The sequence below is a fragment of the Sander lucioperca genome, chromosome 15 (assembly GCF_008315115.2).
Source record: "Sander lucioperca isolate FBNREF2018 chromosome 15, SLUC_FBN_1.2, whole genome shotgun sequence".
Classification (NCBI taxonomy): Eukaryota; Metazoa; Chordata; class Actinopteri; order Perciformes; family Percidae; genus Sander; species Sander lucioperca.
The window spans coordinates 351,206-369,221 of record NC_050187.1 but is presented as its reverse complement, the minus strand read 5'-3'; the positions used below and the strand labels follow the sequence as shown (position 1 = coordinate 369,221).

At 42.3% G+C, this 18,016-nt stretch overlaps 1 protein-coding gene across 4 annotated transcripts in view; it reads left to right on the top strand.

Moving 5' to 3' along the window:
• Nucleotides 1-17,734, top strand: part of birc6 (baculoviral IAP repeat containing 6) — a 149,237-nt gene extending 131,503 nt beyond the window's left edge. For all 4 annotated transcript variants that reach the window (XM_035992589.1, XM_035992590.1, XM_031299978.2 and 1 more), the window contains 4 exons: nucleotides 320-397; nucleotides 2,436-2,624; nucleotides 13,086-13,220; nucleotides 16,582-17,734. In XM_035992589.1, coding sequence (XP_035848482.1) covers nucleotides 320-397; nucleotides 2,436-2,624; nucleotides 13,086-13,220; nucleotides 16,582-16,746 — 567 coding nt within the window. In that variant the 3' untranslated portion in view covers nucleotides 16,747-17,734. The remainder of the gene's footprint in view (nucleotides 1-319; nucleotides 398-2,435; nucleotides 2,625-13,085; nucleotides 13,221-16,581) is intronic.
• Nucleotides 17,735-18,016: the final 282 nt, after the last annotated feature.

Sequence of the window (18,016 nt, the reverse complement as noted above, 5' to 3'; positions counted from 1 at the left end):
TGCTGTTACCATGGCTGCAGCACGTTGGTTTGGTGTGTTTGCATTTCATGTCTGGCAACCCCGGTGTCAAAATAGGCAAAAACACACAGGCCAAAACCAGAACAGACTTTTGGGACCGGAATGGAAATTTCCAAGGAGAAAATACTGGCTTTAGCATTGTTATCAGAGAAGATAGTATTTCAACTTAGCATGTTTGCTTAATATCTGGTGACATACTATGGTCATTTATTGATTTAATACAGTAAATATATTACATATTGCTCCTTTAACTAAAATCAACTTTGTCATCAAATGTTTTTTTTCCCTGTGTGTTAATCAGGTATGTTTAAGTATCCTCAACACATGGCATGGGAGACCAGAGGAGAAATGGAACCCACAGACCTCAAGCTTTTTACAGGTGAGGTGAAGATCCGTCATGACAGAGTCACCTGTCTGAATGGATCAACAGTGCTGTTGTCTGAATCTTTGTGTCACAGGCTATAGTTTATCTCTGCCCTGTCATTACACTGCCAGGGGCTCTGTATTAATGGGCTTGGTGTTTCAGCAGCTGACATACAGGATCCCTTTTAAAGCCAAGTTATTACTTTGCTTTGGTGACAGTGTGTGGGTGTTAATCAAACCAGTATCATTTGAACCTCGAAGATATGCCTGCTTACACACATCACTCATCTTGAGTTCAGAATCAGATGGCATCAATTGCATCTATAGACCAGAGGCCATCTGTCTTTAGCCTTCATTTATTAGACAGTTTTCATGTTTTTTTCTGAAAATCCTCAATTTGTAGTCTTGTCCCTGATAACATTTCTGTAGTCTTAATTTCATTTTTCTTTTAATTCCTTTTCTTTAGAGTGTGTATTTCAAAGACAAGCCACAAACATTCTTTTTTTAGGATACACAGTAAAAAAGATGCCTCACTGAGATCCATTGTAGCTAAACTGCAGTGATGGACAAGTGCTTCATAAAGCGTTTTCTTTATTTTTCTGACCCCGCTGGTTGGCGCTCTTGGTTTAAAGAAAAAGGCTCAAGGAATGGCAATTCAGTGTGCTTTCAACCTTTTGTTGAACAGAGAGCGTCACCTAGTGGGTATCTGAAGGATAGTGTTCACAAAGCTTCCTGAGGCTTTCTTTTGGCCATCACTACTAAACTGTCAAGCTATAATTGAAAGAGGACATTTTAAGACTGGCTTAGAAAAAGAAAGGGCTTATGCCCACGTCTGAAAAAGCCCATTTTTATCATTGTACACTTGCTGTCAGGTAGTCTGGTTGGTCTAGTCTTTACAGATATTTGTGGTGTGACACCACAAGCCAATATTCCTGCCTGCTCCTTCGGCTGCAGTTTGCTGTGTATAAGCTGAGCTGTAGTAGAGCTAGTTTTCAATAGGAAGTGCATTTTTTTCTAATGTTATTTATGGGTAAGGGATTATGTTTACTTACCAAGTTTTTTTGTAAAGAGAGTAGTTTATCTGTGTGTTCATTATCTAAAGGCTTGAGGGTTGGGACCTATTATGTGTATGGATAAACACACCAGCTCTCGAACACAACAAGATGACACACACCCACTGCATTATTTGGTTGTTTTCCATGCGTACACTTGCATTCAAGTGAGCCGGAGCCCTTGGAAATGGAACTCTCCTCCTTTTTTTTTTTTTTTTTTATAATTCCCTCATTTGCAGGATTGGAGAGTGCATAGAGATGTCTCCATTGATTATCATTCCAGTTTGCGTGCTGTGGATCAATAATGGTAAATAAGGGGGTTGGTGAATAGGAGACGGGGGAGTAGGCTGGGATCAAGCGGTCATCAACCGGGGTGGATATATATATCGGCTCTGAAATCTGGCAACTCAGTTTAAGACAGACAGATGGCAACAGTTGAAGGTCATTGGTATCCACTTGATGGAGCATTTTCAAGTACACATCATCCAGCTCCAGTGTGGCTGGGGCCAGCAGGCAGGCCTCCAAGCCCAAGATTGTCATTGTTGGTAATGTAGTGGCTTGGAAAGCACAAAATGATGCAGGAGGATGTCCTTAGTCTCCTTGAGACAGACCAAGGAAATTAATCAAGCTGTTAATACAGAGAAATTGAACGATGTATCTTTATAGGTCCAAAATATTCCTTGCTTTTGTCAGACTCTGTTCTCAGTGTACACCACTGCCAAGATTATTTAACAGGCTTTGGATGTTGAGGGCACTGAGGGCATGTCAGCATAATTTACCAAAACATCAGGATTATACCCAACTAGCTGGACATATTAAGTGTTTTAGAATGTGGTATTCATCCAAGCTCTTCTGGAAACCAGACCAGGCTACTTTATATTATTTAAGTGCGTAGAGTTCACAATGGGATAGTCTAGTTGGACCACGGTGGCAATGCTGAATCTCTTCATCACATAATTCCATTTCTCCCTGCCTCCTTTTAATTATGTCACTCTGCTGTAGGTGCTAGTGTCGGTGCAGTCCCTCATTCTGGTGGCTGAGCCCTACTTCAATGAGCCAGGGTATGAACGCTCCCGCGGGACTCCCAGTGGCACCCAGAGCTCACGGGAATATGATGGCAACATCCGGCAGGCCACCGTCAAATGGGCCATGCTGGAGCAGATGCGCAACCCCTCGCCATGCTTCAAAGAGGTAGAAATCACTACTGTATAGTACGAACTGTTTTCTTGGGTTTAACAGGATGCTTTGATACTCATTCAGACCTTTCAGATGTCATTGTATGAACTTAAGTGCTGCACATGAAAAACCTATTCAGGCACATTCAGTAAGCAGTACAGCCACAATAATTAACAAAACCTGCAGGTTTTAAAGGGATAGTTCGCAGGGATTAGAGTAATCCATCGCCACAACAGATAACCGCCAATTGGAGAGGTATGTATGAGATCAGTGTTGATAAAAAATAATTTTAACTTTGGAGGACAAAACCCAGTACTGGTGTTGTTTCGGAGGCTGTCTCTTGTTATAAAAATAAGCTTGGGTTACAGTGAGTGAACTTCTAATGAGATACACGTGTGTATGTATTCTGAAGTGTTTATTTGATGGTTTGATAGATATCAAAATTCATAGACAACACGGTTGTTTTGCCAAAGTTAAATAGCATGTTTCCATTGTGAGGAAGGTTTCGGCCATGCCCACTTGCCTGGTCCTTCGGTAACTCTAGCAGTTAGCACGTGTTAGCAAGGTGGTGTTACACTGCACCAGTCGGGATCACACATAGACAGTAAAATGAATGGACAAAGCAACGCCGTAGACTTGCAACCGAGACCAGTGAAGGATATTAGAAGTCTCTTTCCCGGTGATGGCTGAGCGTTACTGAGCAGCCTCCAACTGAGCTTGAAGACGTAGATGTGACGTGAGCAACCTGTCTGAAAGTTGGAAGTCTTCTGGTAGCTGTGCCAAGAGAAATCATTCCTTTTATACATTGTCGTGTTTCTTTAGAAATAAACAACGGACAAATAGAGTCTTTAAACGCTTCAGATGTAAAGTTATTCTCTGTCAAAGTGACGCCAAAATGAATGGGAGTCAATGGGATGCTAACGGGAGGTGATGGCTTATTAGCATCAAAATGGCACCATAGTAGGCACGCTTTGCGGAGACTGGCTTACCCCCCTGGGATCACTTCACCGGCTGTGTCTCCATTTTTTTGGGAGTAACTACTTGAGTACTCTATATAATTAAATGTGAGTACCTGAATGTTGAAAATGCCCGCCCCTGCTAGTAACGGTCGCCATGATAAATTAGCGTAAAGCTCAATGCTTACCTGTTCAGGAGGAAATTAGCCCACTCTGCGTCCTTTTGGGATCTAAGCTGTCTCCTTCTTTTAAATGCATCTCCAATATTTACCGGGGTTTTACCACGTCTCTGGTCATGCAACTGTTTAGAAAGATGCAGAGTTTTTTTAGGGTGGGTAGAATGAGTCTGTCTCTGTTCATCCAGTTGGTGTGGTTGCTGTTACCATGGCTGCAGCACGTTGGTTTGGTGTGTTTGCATTTCATGTCTGGCAACCCCGGTGTCAAAATAGGCAAAAACACACAGGCCAAAACCAGAACAGACTTTTGGGACCGGAATGGAAATTTCCAAGGAGAAAATACTGGCTTTAGCATTGTTATCAGAGAAGATAGTATTTCAACTTAGCATGTTTGCTTAATATCTGGTGACATACTATGGTCATTTATTGATTTAATACAGTAAATATATTACATATTGCTCCTTTAACCATGTTGGATTTGGATCTAAAGTCTGAACCCCTATCTTCACTACAAGTTAGTACATGAACCCTAGTTCTGTTAAATTAACTGCTTTTGGGTCTTTGCAGTGGCAGTTATTGATAGATAGATAGATAGATAGATAGATAGATAGATATATATATATATATATATATAGTTTTTTCAAGATTTTTCTTTTTACTTCCACTCTAAATACAAAGTTGAATATATCATTCCCATAATATATTAGCTCTACATACCTCTGCCATTTTTGACATTTTCCCAACTGTTGCAGTCCAGAAACCAAAAAGGAATGAAAAGCAACCTCTCCTCCCTGAGGGTTGCTCGGGTACACTGTCTGATAATGAATTCCTCTCTTATTAATTCCTTGGTAGATGACATCGTCTGGAGGTTGGCCTACCCCTCTCTTACACAGTTTTTTGATTAATGTGATCTTTTAAATGGTCCATGGTGAGATGGATAGTGCCGGGGATGATACCAATCTTTAAACCCGCTCATCCAGAGCAGCTTCATTCAGAAATGTCAAGAAAGAGGAACACAGGAAGAGGAGTGAGGGGGAGTGGGTGAACAGAGGGAGAGAAAGTGATCCCTTCATCTTGACTGGATTACATGAGAAAAACATTGACTGTAGAAAAACATGGAAATGGTGTGATGACATGCATAGGTTTTTGTATTTGGGTTTACAGCAGAGGGGTCTGGAATCAGCCTGAAGGGGATCAGTTTGCGATATTGAGCGGCTCGCTTTACATTATCCTGCTTATTGTCATATGTATGTAATGTTGTTATTATGCAGCATGGTGGCCCAGTGGTTAGCACTGTGGCCTCACGGCAAGAAGGTTCTGGGTTTGAATCCAGGTGGTTCCGGGCCTTTCTGTGTGGAGTTTGTATGTTCTCCCCATGTTTGCGTGGGTTTCCTCTGGGTGCTCCGGTTTCCCCCACCATCAAAAAAACATGTACTAGGTTCTCCAGTCAGTGCCCTTGAGCAAGGCACTGGCTTAGATCTGGAGTTGGTCCCTGGGCGCTGTAAATGGCTGCCCACTGCTCTCTTGAGGGATGGGTTAAATGCAGAGAATGAATTTCGCTACATGTACATGTATGTGACAATAAAGTACCTTTACCTTTACCTTATTACACAGCTTATTACAGGGCTTATTACACAGCTACTCATACAGAGGTAACCCGCTGATGACGCCTGCGTCCCGGTCGGGATGGTTAACGTTACTGCTGCTGAGCACGGCTCTCCGGTGGAAGCCAGATCACCTCGATAAGTGAGCTAACCATGGAGCTAACTACTGCTCTGTTAGCACTGTAGCTGTTAAGGATCTCCGTTTGCTCTCCGCTCTCTCTCTGTTTGTGATCTGTTGATCAGCACTATGAGCTCCGTATGAGCACAAATATTGATTTAAAAACAATTGTATTGATTTAAAAATGGTCTGCCAGAGTCTCTGGTCAAAACTCTGTCCATGGCAACGGTCTGTTATACTTGGCAACGGTATGTTTCACAGAAACAGCAGAAGTAATTGACCAATCCGTGATTGACCAATCAGAATTAAGTATTCAACCAAGCTGTGTAATAAGTAATTGTTATTCTTGTGACTATTACAGCTAGCTAGCTTGTGATGCAACCAGTTAGAGCAGTAATGTAGTAGTAGTAATAATAATAATAATTAAAGCTGCAAGCAGCGATGGACGGCTCCTCTGCGCGTGTCGGGGCCACTCCTTGCGACCGTGTATTTGCGCGGCACTCAGACACTGCAAATCGTCACCAATGAGAAGGGAACTCCCTGCTGAGTTCAATGATACCGCACACAAGACTCTACGTCATACAGTTCATTAGCTGTGGGAGGGGGCGTGGCTAAAGCATAGGGGGCGGGCCAAACCATGACCAATAAAGAAGAAAGTCTCTGCTGAGTTCATTGATACCTCACATAAGACTGTACCTTAAACAGGTCACCAGTTATGAAAGGGGCATGGCTTAAGCATAGGGGGGTGGGAGTATTTGTATGAGGTACATTATTCTCTTCATCTATCCACAGCCAGTAATGCTTGTATTTCTGTGGGATTTAAAGGTGAAATATTATAAGTCTATCTGGCCTGCACAGCAAGCAATGCTGGGATTCAAGAATAAGAGCGATCCATGACATCACCCAGCCAGCCTGTGAAATGGACCGTTGGACCGAGAGATATTGAGGGGACGTAGTAGGACATGGCAAAGCCACCCGGCTGAGCAATCTCACATATACGCACACAGAAATTCAATTAAGCTTGGTGAGATACTCCCATGTGCTTTTCTCACCCCTGGCCTTTTAGCACCTTTGGGTCCTCAGCTGAGACGAACATCGACTAAGAGAGAAAGACAACCAGCCAAGTTGTTGCCTTCCTGCAGATAACCATTATTAGACATATATATATATATATATATATATATATATATATATATATATATATATTCTTCTATTTAATACAAATCAAGGTTGTGGCTCTCTTTTCATTCCTACGTTTTCTCAAATGCTTTTGCTTGACATCTATATGCAAAACATGCCTTTCATCTGCATGTACTCTAGGCTTGTCAAGGAATATTCTAAATTTGAATGTATATTCAAATTGTAAGGAAAAAAAGAGACGTAATTTTTGGCCAAGTTTGAAAACTGTACTGCCCACGCTGCAGTGAGCAGAGCTGGTAGAAAAATGGTCTTCTAAGTTTCTCTTTAATGAGCACAACACCAGAACTATTTGCTTTTTGGAACATTAAGAGTGGAGACTCAGAGGTCAGAAACAGGCTGCAAATAGCTTACGTTATGCAAGAATATTTCCAGTTGAAAATAAATGTCAGTAATTCACCAGAAACTAAATGTAGTCAAGTGGCTTTTTGCTCGTGGAGCGCTCTCGTGTCCTCCCACAGTGGCGTTTTCCAGAGCACTAAAGCCTCTCACAGAGTAAAAGGATTAACTATCAAACCGTTGAAGCATACAGTCGGACAGTAGACTGTTCCTGAAAACTGTATGCATGGCTTGTTGAACATACAGTATTTTGGCTTACATCTGCTGTCCTTGGTGCTGAAGATGCAGCAATGTCTGCTGACACGGTGGTCCCCGCTGAAGCTTGGCTGATGTGTCTCGAGACTGACGCTGTCAAGTCTCTCACTGGCTTAAGCACATCCTGCCACTCCTCATGAGGCAGCGTCGTTAGCAATTTCAGTTTTGACATAAAAATGTGGCAGTTTATGAGTGCAAGTGAGAGGCATCCTCTCAGTGACCCGTCTGAATGGTCGAGTGTGGACACGTACCACATCTGCAGGTCTCCATTCTTTGCATCACAGTGTTGTTTCTGTTAGAAAACCCAGACATCATTATATGTACGGTTCCCTACTACTGTCCATCTAGGTCTTTGGAGGCTGTCCTCCAGAATGACTTAAAATCAATAGAGTTGCTCCGCCGGTCCTAAAAGATGCCCTCCATATATAATAAATATAATATATAATATAATATAATTGTAGTTTTCTGATTGTGCTGTACAGCTTCATCAGAACCCTCCATAGCAACGTCTAGCACTTTATTTGGGCGGTGAACTTAGAAGTAGGCCTGTAACAATTATTACATAATTGTCTAACTGCAATTTGTTTTACGTAATCACGGTATCTTTGTTTTTAACAGTGGTAAAGCATTAGAGCCTTTTTTTAATGAGATGGGTCAAAGCATGGTTACACTTTCATCCATCAAACACGTTTCCAACGCCCGCGTGCACCCTGCAGCGTCACAGAACAGTAGCTCTCCTACGATCCTGTTGACTCCTAACAGAGGACGCCCCACCTGCAGTTGTAAATCAAGTCTGCTTTTGAATGTTAAAAATCCACGAAGCGTTTATTGGTCGGGCCATTGAGCTAAAGCTATGCTATTGGTAGCTGTCACTTGTTGCCATAGCAACTCCAAACATCCTGGGCTGTAGCTGCCTCAAGCCAGAGAAATGTTGATGCTTTATCATTCTCTTCCCTGTGACAAAACCAAAATCGATTTACTTATATTTCCATTTTGGGCCAACTCTCAGATTTCCTTTAACCTTCTGCTCAATAGCCTATGCACAAACTACTATATGCTTACATTGTAAAAAAAAAAAAAAAAAGTGATACTCAATGTGTAGCAAGTAAATTTTTTCGCGGCTGCATGGGGCCATGCCGGCGATGGTGCTGTTTTTTTTAAAAGATTTTTTTGGGGATTTCCGCCTTTAACGGATAGGACAGAGAGGAAAGACATGCAGGAAATTGTCACAGGGCGGACTCGAACCCTGGACCTTCTGCGTCGAGGCATACACCTCTATATGTGCACCTGCTCTACCAACTGAGCTAACCTGGCCACAGTGCTACTGTTTTTAGCTCTTATGAACAAATAGTTTAGATAAGATTTTATTTTTGGTATGCGTGTGTGAGAATGCAATGTTATTACATGCTATCTATAGAGCGAGCTGGAGAGTGAATACCAGGCTTGAAATATGCAGCAGCAGATTGTCAGGTGGAATTAACGACAATGGGTCGCATGTTAAAATATGGATCATTGTGCGTGTGTTTTTGTATGAGAGGAAGAAACCAGAATACACATGTAAATGTGCATATTTGAGGTAAGGAGCTCACTGTATGTATGGTGTTGGCAAGCTGTGTGTGAAGGCAGTGATGTCATATTCACATCTGCACTGAAATGTAAAAGGGCCTTTGGAGCCACTGACCACATATATTCTTGGGCTGACGTCTGGAGGCCATGCTCATATGGATTGAGAGCTGGGTTAGGGCTGCACTCCGTGAACTTTCCACTGCTGCACAGAACAGGAAATGGGTGCAGAAACACTGGCTGTATTTTGGAACTGCCTACTACATGCTACCAATGGACACAGTATGTAGTACCTACTGCATACTCCGTTCATCAGTAGTTCATCAGTAGTATCCTGGGCGCTGGCAGCACAGCTGATATCATGGTGCTGACTAGTACTCTAGAACGGCTTTCCAGCAGCCGTCATTGAAATAAAAAAAATCCCCCAGCACCAACACCTGTCCCTAATTACAGTAAGCATGATTATTTTACCCGTAGCCTGGCAAAACCCAGGACTTCATCTAGTGCTCAGAGGTATAAATGTATAGAAATAATACCTAATTAAAGCTGCAAGCAGCGATGGTCGGGCCCTGTCATTGACGTGCTGGTCTTTGAAGTGATATTTTATGCAGGTCTCTGTTTCAATGAGATAACGTAATATTGTATCAAGTACATGACAGTTTGGTCATGTTTAAATTTATGCTATGAAGCTGTTTTACTTTGCTGATGTAGCTTGGGATGGTGGGAGCTTGTGCTGTGGACGTCAGAGTTAGAAATATTTCTGCTCCAGTATGGGCGTGGGTCAGGGCTGTAGTCCGTGTCGGCAGGGCATGGAATACAGAAAATTAAGAATAAGGAACTTTTTAATGGCTGCATGATTGAGTCTGGCCCTTGACCCTTCATGTGTTGAGCCTTTCCACATATCTGTTCGCTGGCTGCTCCTCCTCCCTCAGTTGCCCTGTGGAATAATGAGTGGACAGCATTACCTCAAAGGTCACTGGCTTTATCTCCATCAGAGAACCTTCTCTGACTGCACATGTGAGCTGAATGTACTTGTGTGTACATTTCTCCGTGTGTGTGTGTGTGTGTGTGTGTGTGTGTGTGTTTCCTGAAAGGTCATTTGTCAACCTCCAACGTTTGCTTCATGATCAGAGATGTTTGCATATAGAGCTTTCTTTTCACGCTGTGATCGATGGCCATGTCCAAATACCAACAGTTAAATGTCTGCTGGCCCTCGCCACATGGAGCCCCAGGGGAAACGCCCCGTTTAGACCACATGCCTGAACATGTCCACACATAAGGTCAGGCATCTGCTTCTGTCTTTATGTTCCTCACCATGGCTTCTATGCAGACTCAGTGTCTCCATTCCTGTAGCCTGGCTGATCTAACCATGTTTACCACACACGTGTGACCCTGACATGTCCCCTCTCAGCTGGGGAGCAGCAGACACCTCACTGCATGTAAGGGAAGGAGCAGATGGAGTGAGGGGGTTGTGTGGGAGGAACAATAGACAGAGAAAGAGATGGAATGAAGATGAAGAGAGCAGTGGGAGATGCAGAAGGACGAGAAAGATTAAAGCTGTCTCCCCAAACCCTTTTTTTGCTGTGGGGGGGGGGGGGGCTTGGATGTAGATGATTGGTGATCATGATCAGTCTTGGAGCAGAGTGGGTACATTGGATGTCAGAGAGTGACTTTAGCCCACCTGATAATAAATGGAGAGATGATCTCGTAAGAGGAATGTGCATGCTGTGTAGATCAGAACCATCAGAGACACACCTCTTGGATGACGACCAATAATGATCAAGGTTCTTACACAGCTTGTGAAAAGGTGATTCAAATTGTTGTTTAATCTGGTAAAATTTTTAAAACTAAAATAACTGATAACATGGAGGTTTAGTCGGGTTACCTTTCATACAGCAAATAATACTCTAGGTTGGTGAAAGTGCATCCTGTGGAGGGAACAGGACTGCATCATCTGATATCCCTCACATCAAACACAGTTAGAAACAAAGCCAATCCCAAAATGGCTCCTTTCTGAAGAGTTGCTACTGGGAAATGGGACTATGGCGCAGCCAGATGAGCTGGCGTGTGTCCAGACAGCGCAGGCATACAGGCTTACAAAACCCCCCAATTACTGCTGCTGTTCTTATTCTTGTCATATCATATGCATGTGTGTTGCCTTTAAGGGTCTACAGCCCTGCAAGGGGCAGGTATAATGCTGGCCATGTTCACCATCTTAGTTTAGCATGTTAGCGTGCTAACATTCGCTAATAAGCAGCACACACAAAATACAGCTGACACTGATGGCAGTGTTATTGGTATTGCAGGTATTTAGTCATAAACCAAACCAAATGGAAACATTTGAAATGTTAATCTGATGATGGCGCCAGAACAGACGATCACCAAAGTTATTAGCGTTCATCCTGAAGGGAACCTGAATGTCGTGGCCATCCATCCAATAGCTGTTGAGATATTTCAGTCTGGACCTAAAATATGTCAACCTCACGAAAAGTCAGGGGATCATCAAAGTCCTTAGGGTTTATCATCTAGGAACATGAATATCTGATCCAATCTCTCAAATATATGTTGAGATATTTCAGTGGATTATGTAACACTTAAATCCTCCCTATACTGGATAATAATTAAATGAGAATAAAATACGATGTAAGTAAATAAGCTATAAATCACAGGCTAAACAGTAAATGTCACACAGCGCTGCAAAGACTGTAGACCTTGACCATGTAACTCTGTCTCTGTCCATGTAACTCTTTATATATAGCAGACACAAGGCTGTCTCTGTCCATGTAACTCTTTATATATAGCAGACACAAGGCTGTCTCTGTCCATGTAACTCTTTATATATAGCAGACACAAGGCTGTCTCTGTCCATGTAACTCTTTATATATAGCAGACACAAGGCTGTCTCTGTCCATGTAACTCTTTATATATAGCAGACACAAGGCTGTCTCTGTCCATGTAACTCTTTATATATAGCAGACACAAGGCTGTCTCTGTCCATGTAACTCTTTATATATAGCAGACACAAGGCTGTCTCTGTCCATGTAACTCTTTATAAATAGCAGACACAAGGCTGTCTCTGTCCATGTAACTCTTTATATATAGCAGACACAAGGCTGTCTCTGTCCATGTAACTCTTTATATATAGCAGACACAAGGCTGTCTCTGTCCATGTAACTCTTTATATATAGCAGACACAAGGCTGTCTCTGTTTATGTAACTCTATATATAGCAGACACAAGGCTGTCTCTGTTTATGTAACTCTTTATATATAGCAGACACAAGGCTGTCTCTGTCCATGTAACTCTTTATATATAGCAGACACAAGGCTGTCTCTGTCCATGTAACTCTTTATATATAGCAGACACAAGGCTGTCTCTGTCCATGTAACTCTTTATATATAGCAGACACAAGGCTGTCTCTGTTTATGTAACTCTATATATAGCAGACACAAGGCTGTCTCTGTCCATGTAACTCTTTATATATAGCAGACACAAGGCTGTCTCTGTCCATGTAACTCTTTATATATAGCAGACATAAGGCTGTCTCTGTTTATGTAACTCTATATATATAGCAGACACAAGGCTGTCTCTGTTTATGTAACTCTATATATAGCAGACACAAGGCTGTCTCTGTCCATGTAACTCTTTATATATAGCAGACACAAGGCTGTCTCTGTCCATGTAACTCTTTATATATAGCAGACACAAGGCTGTCTCTGTCCATGTAACTCTTTATATATAGCAGACACAAGGCTGTCTCTGTTTATGTAACTCTATATATAGCAGACACAAGGCTGTCTCTGTCCATGTAACTCTTTATATATAGCAGACACAAGGCTGTCTCTGTCCATGTAACTCTTTATATATAGCAGACATAAGGCTGTCTCTGTCCATGTAACTCTTTATATATAGCAGACACAAGGCTGTCTCTGTCCATGTAACTCTTTATATATAGCAGACACAAGGCTGTCTCTGTCCATGTAACTCTTTATATATAGCAGACACAAGGCTGTCTCTGTTTATGTAACTCTATATATAGCAGACACAAGGCTGTCTCTGTTTATGTAACTCTATATATAGCAGACACAAGGCTGTCTCTGTTTATGTAACTCTATATATAGCAGACACAAGGCTGTCTCTGTTTATGTAACTCTTTATATATAGCAGACACAAGGCTGTCTCTGTTTATGTAACTCTTTATATAGCAGACACAAGGCTGTCTCTGTTCTGTTGTGCTGTGCTTGAACATACTGTGCCATGTGTGTGCAGGTGATCCACAAACATTTCTACCTGAAGCGAACTGAGATCATGTCTCAGTGTGAAGAGTGGATCGCTGACATCCAGCAGTACAGCAGTGACAAGAGGGTGGGCCGCACCATGTCCCATCATGCTGCTGCACTAAAGGTAATGTCTTTAAATATGCTCAGTGTATTCGCTATTATGGGTTCTTAGACCGCATTCCCATTTGCTTTTAAAGGGGTGATAGAATGATTATATAGGGTATTTCACACTGTTCCTTAAGGTCTCCTAATAGGGTATATAACATTGGTTGGGCCCGAGTGCTGTTCTGTGGGTCCTTAACTACCCTGTGAATATGGCTCTATTTGGAACAAGAGCTTTTATTCCAAATATGGTCTGCTCATGAATATTTAGATGAGCTGCGTGCTGATTGGTTGAGCAAACCACATACAAACAGTGGAGACGAGACAGCAGGTCTCATATTTCAGACAAAGTTATACATTGTTTGTCGGGCTATTTCGTTATTAAATTCACTTCTGAGACTTTTTTTATGCAAGAAATCAACTATATAAAACTCAAATATGGGCCGTTTTACGAAAATTGATGGCTAATTGCAAATTTGGTAAGGTGTGTCGGACTTTAGGAGCTCCACACAGTCTGACGAGAAAGCGGCAACCTCCATACCCAGTGAAAGTCACCGTTTCTGGGTTACTGGACTACTGGAGCTCGGGGCTCCGCGGAGCTCCGTGGAGCTGGCCAGCTGCCAGCTGCCGGCATAACTAGAGTATATTTACAGTTTGAATTTCGTCACGCCACTTATATAACATTACTTTTAAATTTTATTTTATTAGCTACCCTTAAGGTCTTACAAAGCTAACACTTAAATTTACAATTTAATGCATTTTTGTGAATATGAGGTGTTTCGTTAGCTGCCAGTGTCCCTTCAATCCTATGGGTAAAGAGCGCAGCTAGCTAGCTACACTTTTGGCGTAACTATAGTATATGTAAACTTTGAATTTTGTCACGGCATGTACAGTGAGGAAAATAAGTATTTGAACACCCTGCTATTTTGCAAGTTCTCCCACTTAGAAATCATGGAGGGGTCTGAAATTGTCATCGTAGGTGCATGTCCACTGTGAGAGACATAATCTAAAAAAAAAAATCCAGAAATCACAATGTATGATTTTTTTAACTATTTATTTGTATGATACAGCTGCAAATAAGTATTTGAACACCTGAGAAAATCAATGTTAATATTTGGTACAGTAGCCTTTGTTTGCAATTACAGAGGTCAAACGTTTCCTGTAGTTTTTCACCAGGTTAACACACTGCAGGAGGGATTTTGGCCCACTCCTCCACACAGATCTTCTCTAGATCAGTCAGGTTTCTGGGCTGTCGCTGAGAAACACGGAGTTTGAGCTCCCTCCAAAGATTCTCTATTGGGTTTAGGTCTGGAGACTGGCTAGGCCACGCCAGAACCTTGATATGCTTCTTACAGAGCCACTCCTTGGTTATCCTGGCTGTGTGCTTCGGGTCATTGTCATGTTGGAAGACCCAGCCTCGACCCATCTTCAATGCTCTAACTGAGGGAAGGAGGTTGTTCCCCAAAATCTCACAATACATGGCCCCGGTCATCCTCTCCTTAATACAGTGCAGTCGCCCTGTCCCATGTGCAGAAAAACACCCCCAAAGCATGATGCTACCACCCCCATGCTTCACAGTAGGGATGGTGTTCTTGGGATGGTACTCATCATTCTTCTTCCTCCAAACACGGTTAGTGGAATTATGACCAAAAAGTTCTATTTTGGTCTCATCTGACCACATGACTTTCTCCCATGACTCCTCTGGATCATCCAAATGGTCATTGGCAAACTTAAGACGGGCCTTGATGTGCTGGTTTAAGCAGGGGAACCTTCCGTGCCATGCATGATTTCAAACCATGACGTCTTAGTGTATTACCAACAGTAACCTTGGAAACGGTGGTCCCAGCTCTTTTCAGGTCATTGACCAGCTCCTCCCGTGTAGTTCTGGGCTGATTTCTCACCTTTCTTAGGATCATTGAGACCCCACGAGGTGAGATCTTGCATGGAGCCTCAGTCCGAGGGAGATTGACAGTCATGTTTAGCTTCTTCCATTTTCTAATGATTGCTCCAACAGTGGACCTTTTTTCACCAAGCTGCTTGGCAATTTCCCCGTAGCCCTTTCCAGCCTTGTGGAGGTGTACAATTTGTCTCTAGTGTCTTTGGACAGCTCTTTGGTCTTGGCCATGTTAGTAGTTGGATTCTTACTGATTGTATGGGGTGGACAGGTGTCTTTATGCAGCTAACGACCTCAAACAGGTGCATCTAATTTAGGATAATAAATGGAGTGGAGGTGGACATTTTAAAGGCAGACTAACAGGTCTTTGAGGGTCAGAATTCTAGCTGATAGACAGGTGTTCAAATACTTATTTGCAGCTGTATCATACAAATAAATAGTTAAAAAATCATATATTGTGATTTCTGGATTTTTTTTTAGATTATGTCTCTCACAGTGGACATGAACCTACGATGACAATTTCAGACCCTCCATGATTTCTAAGTGGGAGAACTTGCAAAATAGCAGGGTGTTCAAATACTTATTTTCCTCACTGTATATCACAGTTCCCTAAGGTCTTACAAAGCTTAGCTAACACTTTTGTCCATTTCAATTTAATGCATTTTTGTGAATTTCAGAGTTCTCATTAGGATGAGGCTAGCTAGCTCTCATATTTAGAGCTCCCCAGCTCACTCACGGACAAGAGGCGTTTATTTCCTCGATCGTTTGTTTAAATAACTCAACACACATATCCATTGTAAGATTAACTGGAACCTGTGGTAAGAGATTACTGGCGTAACAAGCTCACTGACCGCGCTCTCACTCACACACACCGGCCATTTAGCAGGAAGAGGGGAGCTGCAGGCCCTGGAGCTCTGTCAGGGCAGCGGCGTTTGGTAGTCCACTAACCCAGAAACGGTGACCGACACACAGTCGGACAAAATTTGCAATTAGCCATCAATTTTCATAAAACGGCCCATATTTGACCTCTACATAGTTGATTTCTCGCATAAAAAAGTCTCAAAAGTGAATTTAGTGATAAAATAGCAGATGAACAATGTCTACAATTTGTGAGATCTGCGCGACCTATTCAGAAGACTACCTGATCTCCGATCAGTGGTGTAGCCTATGTAAATGTTGGGGTGTGACAAAGATACAGACTAGAGCCAAATAAGGAGGAGCAAGGGCATCGCGTCAACTCGGTGGTTCGTTGAGATTTGCCCGTTTTCAGAGGCAGTTTCAAATTGTGAGATTTGCAGAGGAAAGAGGTGTCAATGGGATTTTGAGGTTCTATGTATGTCCTATTTACCCACCAACGTCGTTATTCAACTATGACAAGGTAACATCGGTTTTGCATTCTATCACCCCTTTAAAGTCTCACTTCACAACGTGCTCCTAATGTTACTAACGTGTGTGTGTGTGTGTGTGTGTGTGTGTGTGGTCCCTGCAGAGACACACGGCCCAGCTCAGAGAGGAGCTTCTGAAGCTGCCCTGCCCCGACGGCCTGGAGGCCGCCAGCGATGAGTTCTCCCTCCTCCTCAAAGAGCTGCCCAATCAGGACGCAGAGAAGCCTGGGGGCAGTCAGGATGGCCCCTGCAGCGAGGGCCAGCTATGAGTCCCAGCACCTCCTCCCTCCTTATGATGATTATAACTCTCGAAAGGACTTGATGGCTTCTGAGCACAAGCCACCACTTTGTCAATATTTGTATGTAAAGATCTAATAGGCGGGGATGTGGGAACCAGAAGGCGCTGAGACGTGCGGTGTGCTACGCCCTTATGGAAAAACTTTTATTTACCTGTAAAAGAGTGTAAACATTTTGTGCTTTTTTCCAATTGTGAAATAACCACTGATTGGTATGTTATTAAACTTGTTTATGTATACATAATGGCAGAGAAAAAATTACAGAATATATAAGGGAAACTACCTTTAGAGAAGAATGTTTACTGAATGTTCATTTCCTTTTTCTTTTTTTTTGGGTAGAGTGAGAACAGTTGTAACCAAGGATATTGGTCATTCTTTAAGGATAATATTTAAAAAATGAGAGAAAAAGAAAACCCACGTAACAGAATGGGAGATAAAAACCATTGCTTCATTTCATTTCTCTGGGATCACATCCTCTCCAATAAAGGCTGACATCGACATTCTTAAATGCTGTTATCCCTTTTACAGGCTCCAAATTAAAAAGCACCATGCTCTGGATAAACATTTGTTGCCTCTCAGAACTTCTCCATGACCATTTTCCATCGACATGCCTGTAGATCAGAAGACTGAGAGTCAGAGCCACGTGGGAAATGTATTTTGAAGGCCTGTGCATGTGTATGTGTGTTTTCTGTGCGTGTGCAACAATCCCCAGTGAGATACAAAGCTGTGATGTGCCTTTGATCTACACCATACCACCAAATACTCCAACAGAGTACCTTTACTGATTTCTTTGCTATTTCTACAAAATTAATAACTCTGCTCCGTCTGACATACAAATTGCTTTGATCTTTTTCATTATGTTGAACTTCAGTGATAAAAAAAAATGCACTTTCTATTTTACTCACTCCTTAGAACAGTCACATACTCCTTTTGCTAGGACATTAAATGGAGCTTGAAAGTATGGATTGATTGTGCGAATCCTTCTTTCTGCGATTGACAGGAAATCCGCCACAAAGAGACAGGAAGTCCCGGAGAGACGCTGACACGCGACATCTGAGCAAAGATGGCGGCTGGAAAACAAGCTGTTGCAATGATGACTTGTCAGTGTCTCGTCAAATGAGGATACTTGAATACTCTTGCACGATATCCATCTGTCAGTGCATTCTAGTAGGATAGTAGTAAGTATTATTTGGGTGTATTCGTCTGCCTTTTTTTGCTATTTCAGAAAGAGTTGCAACTTCAT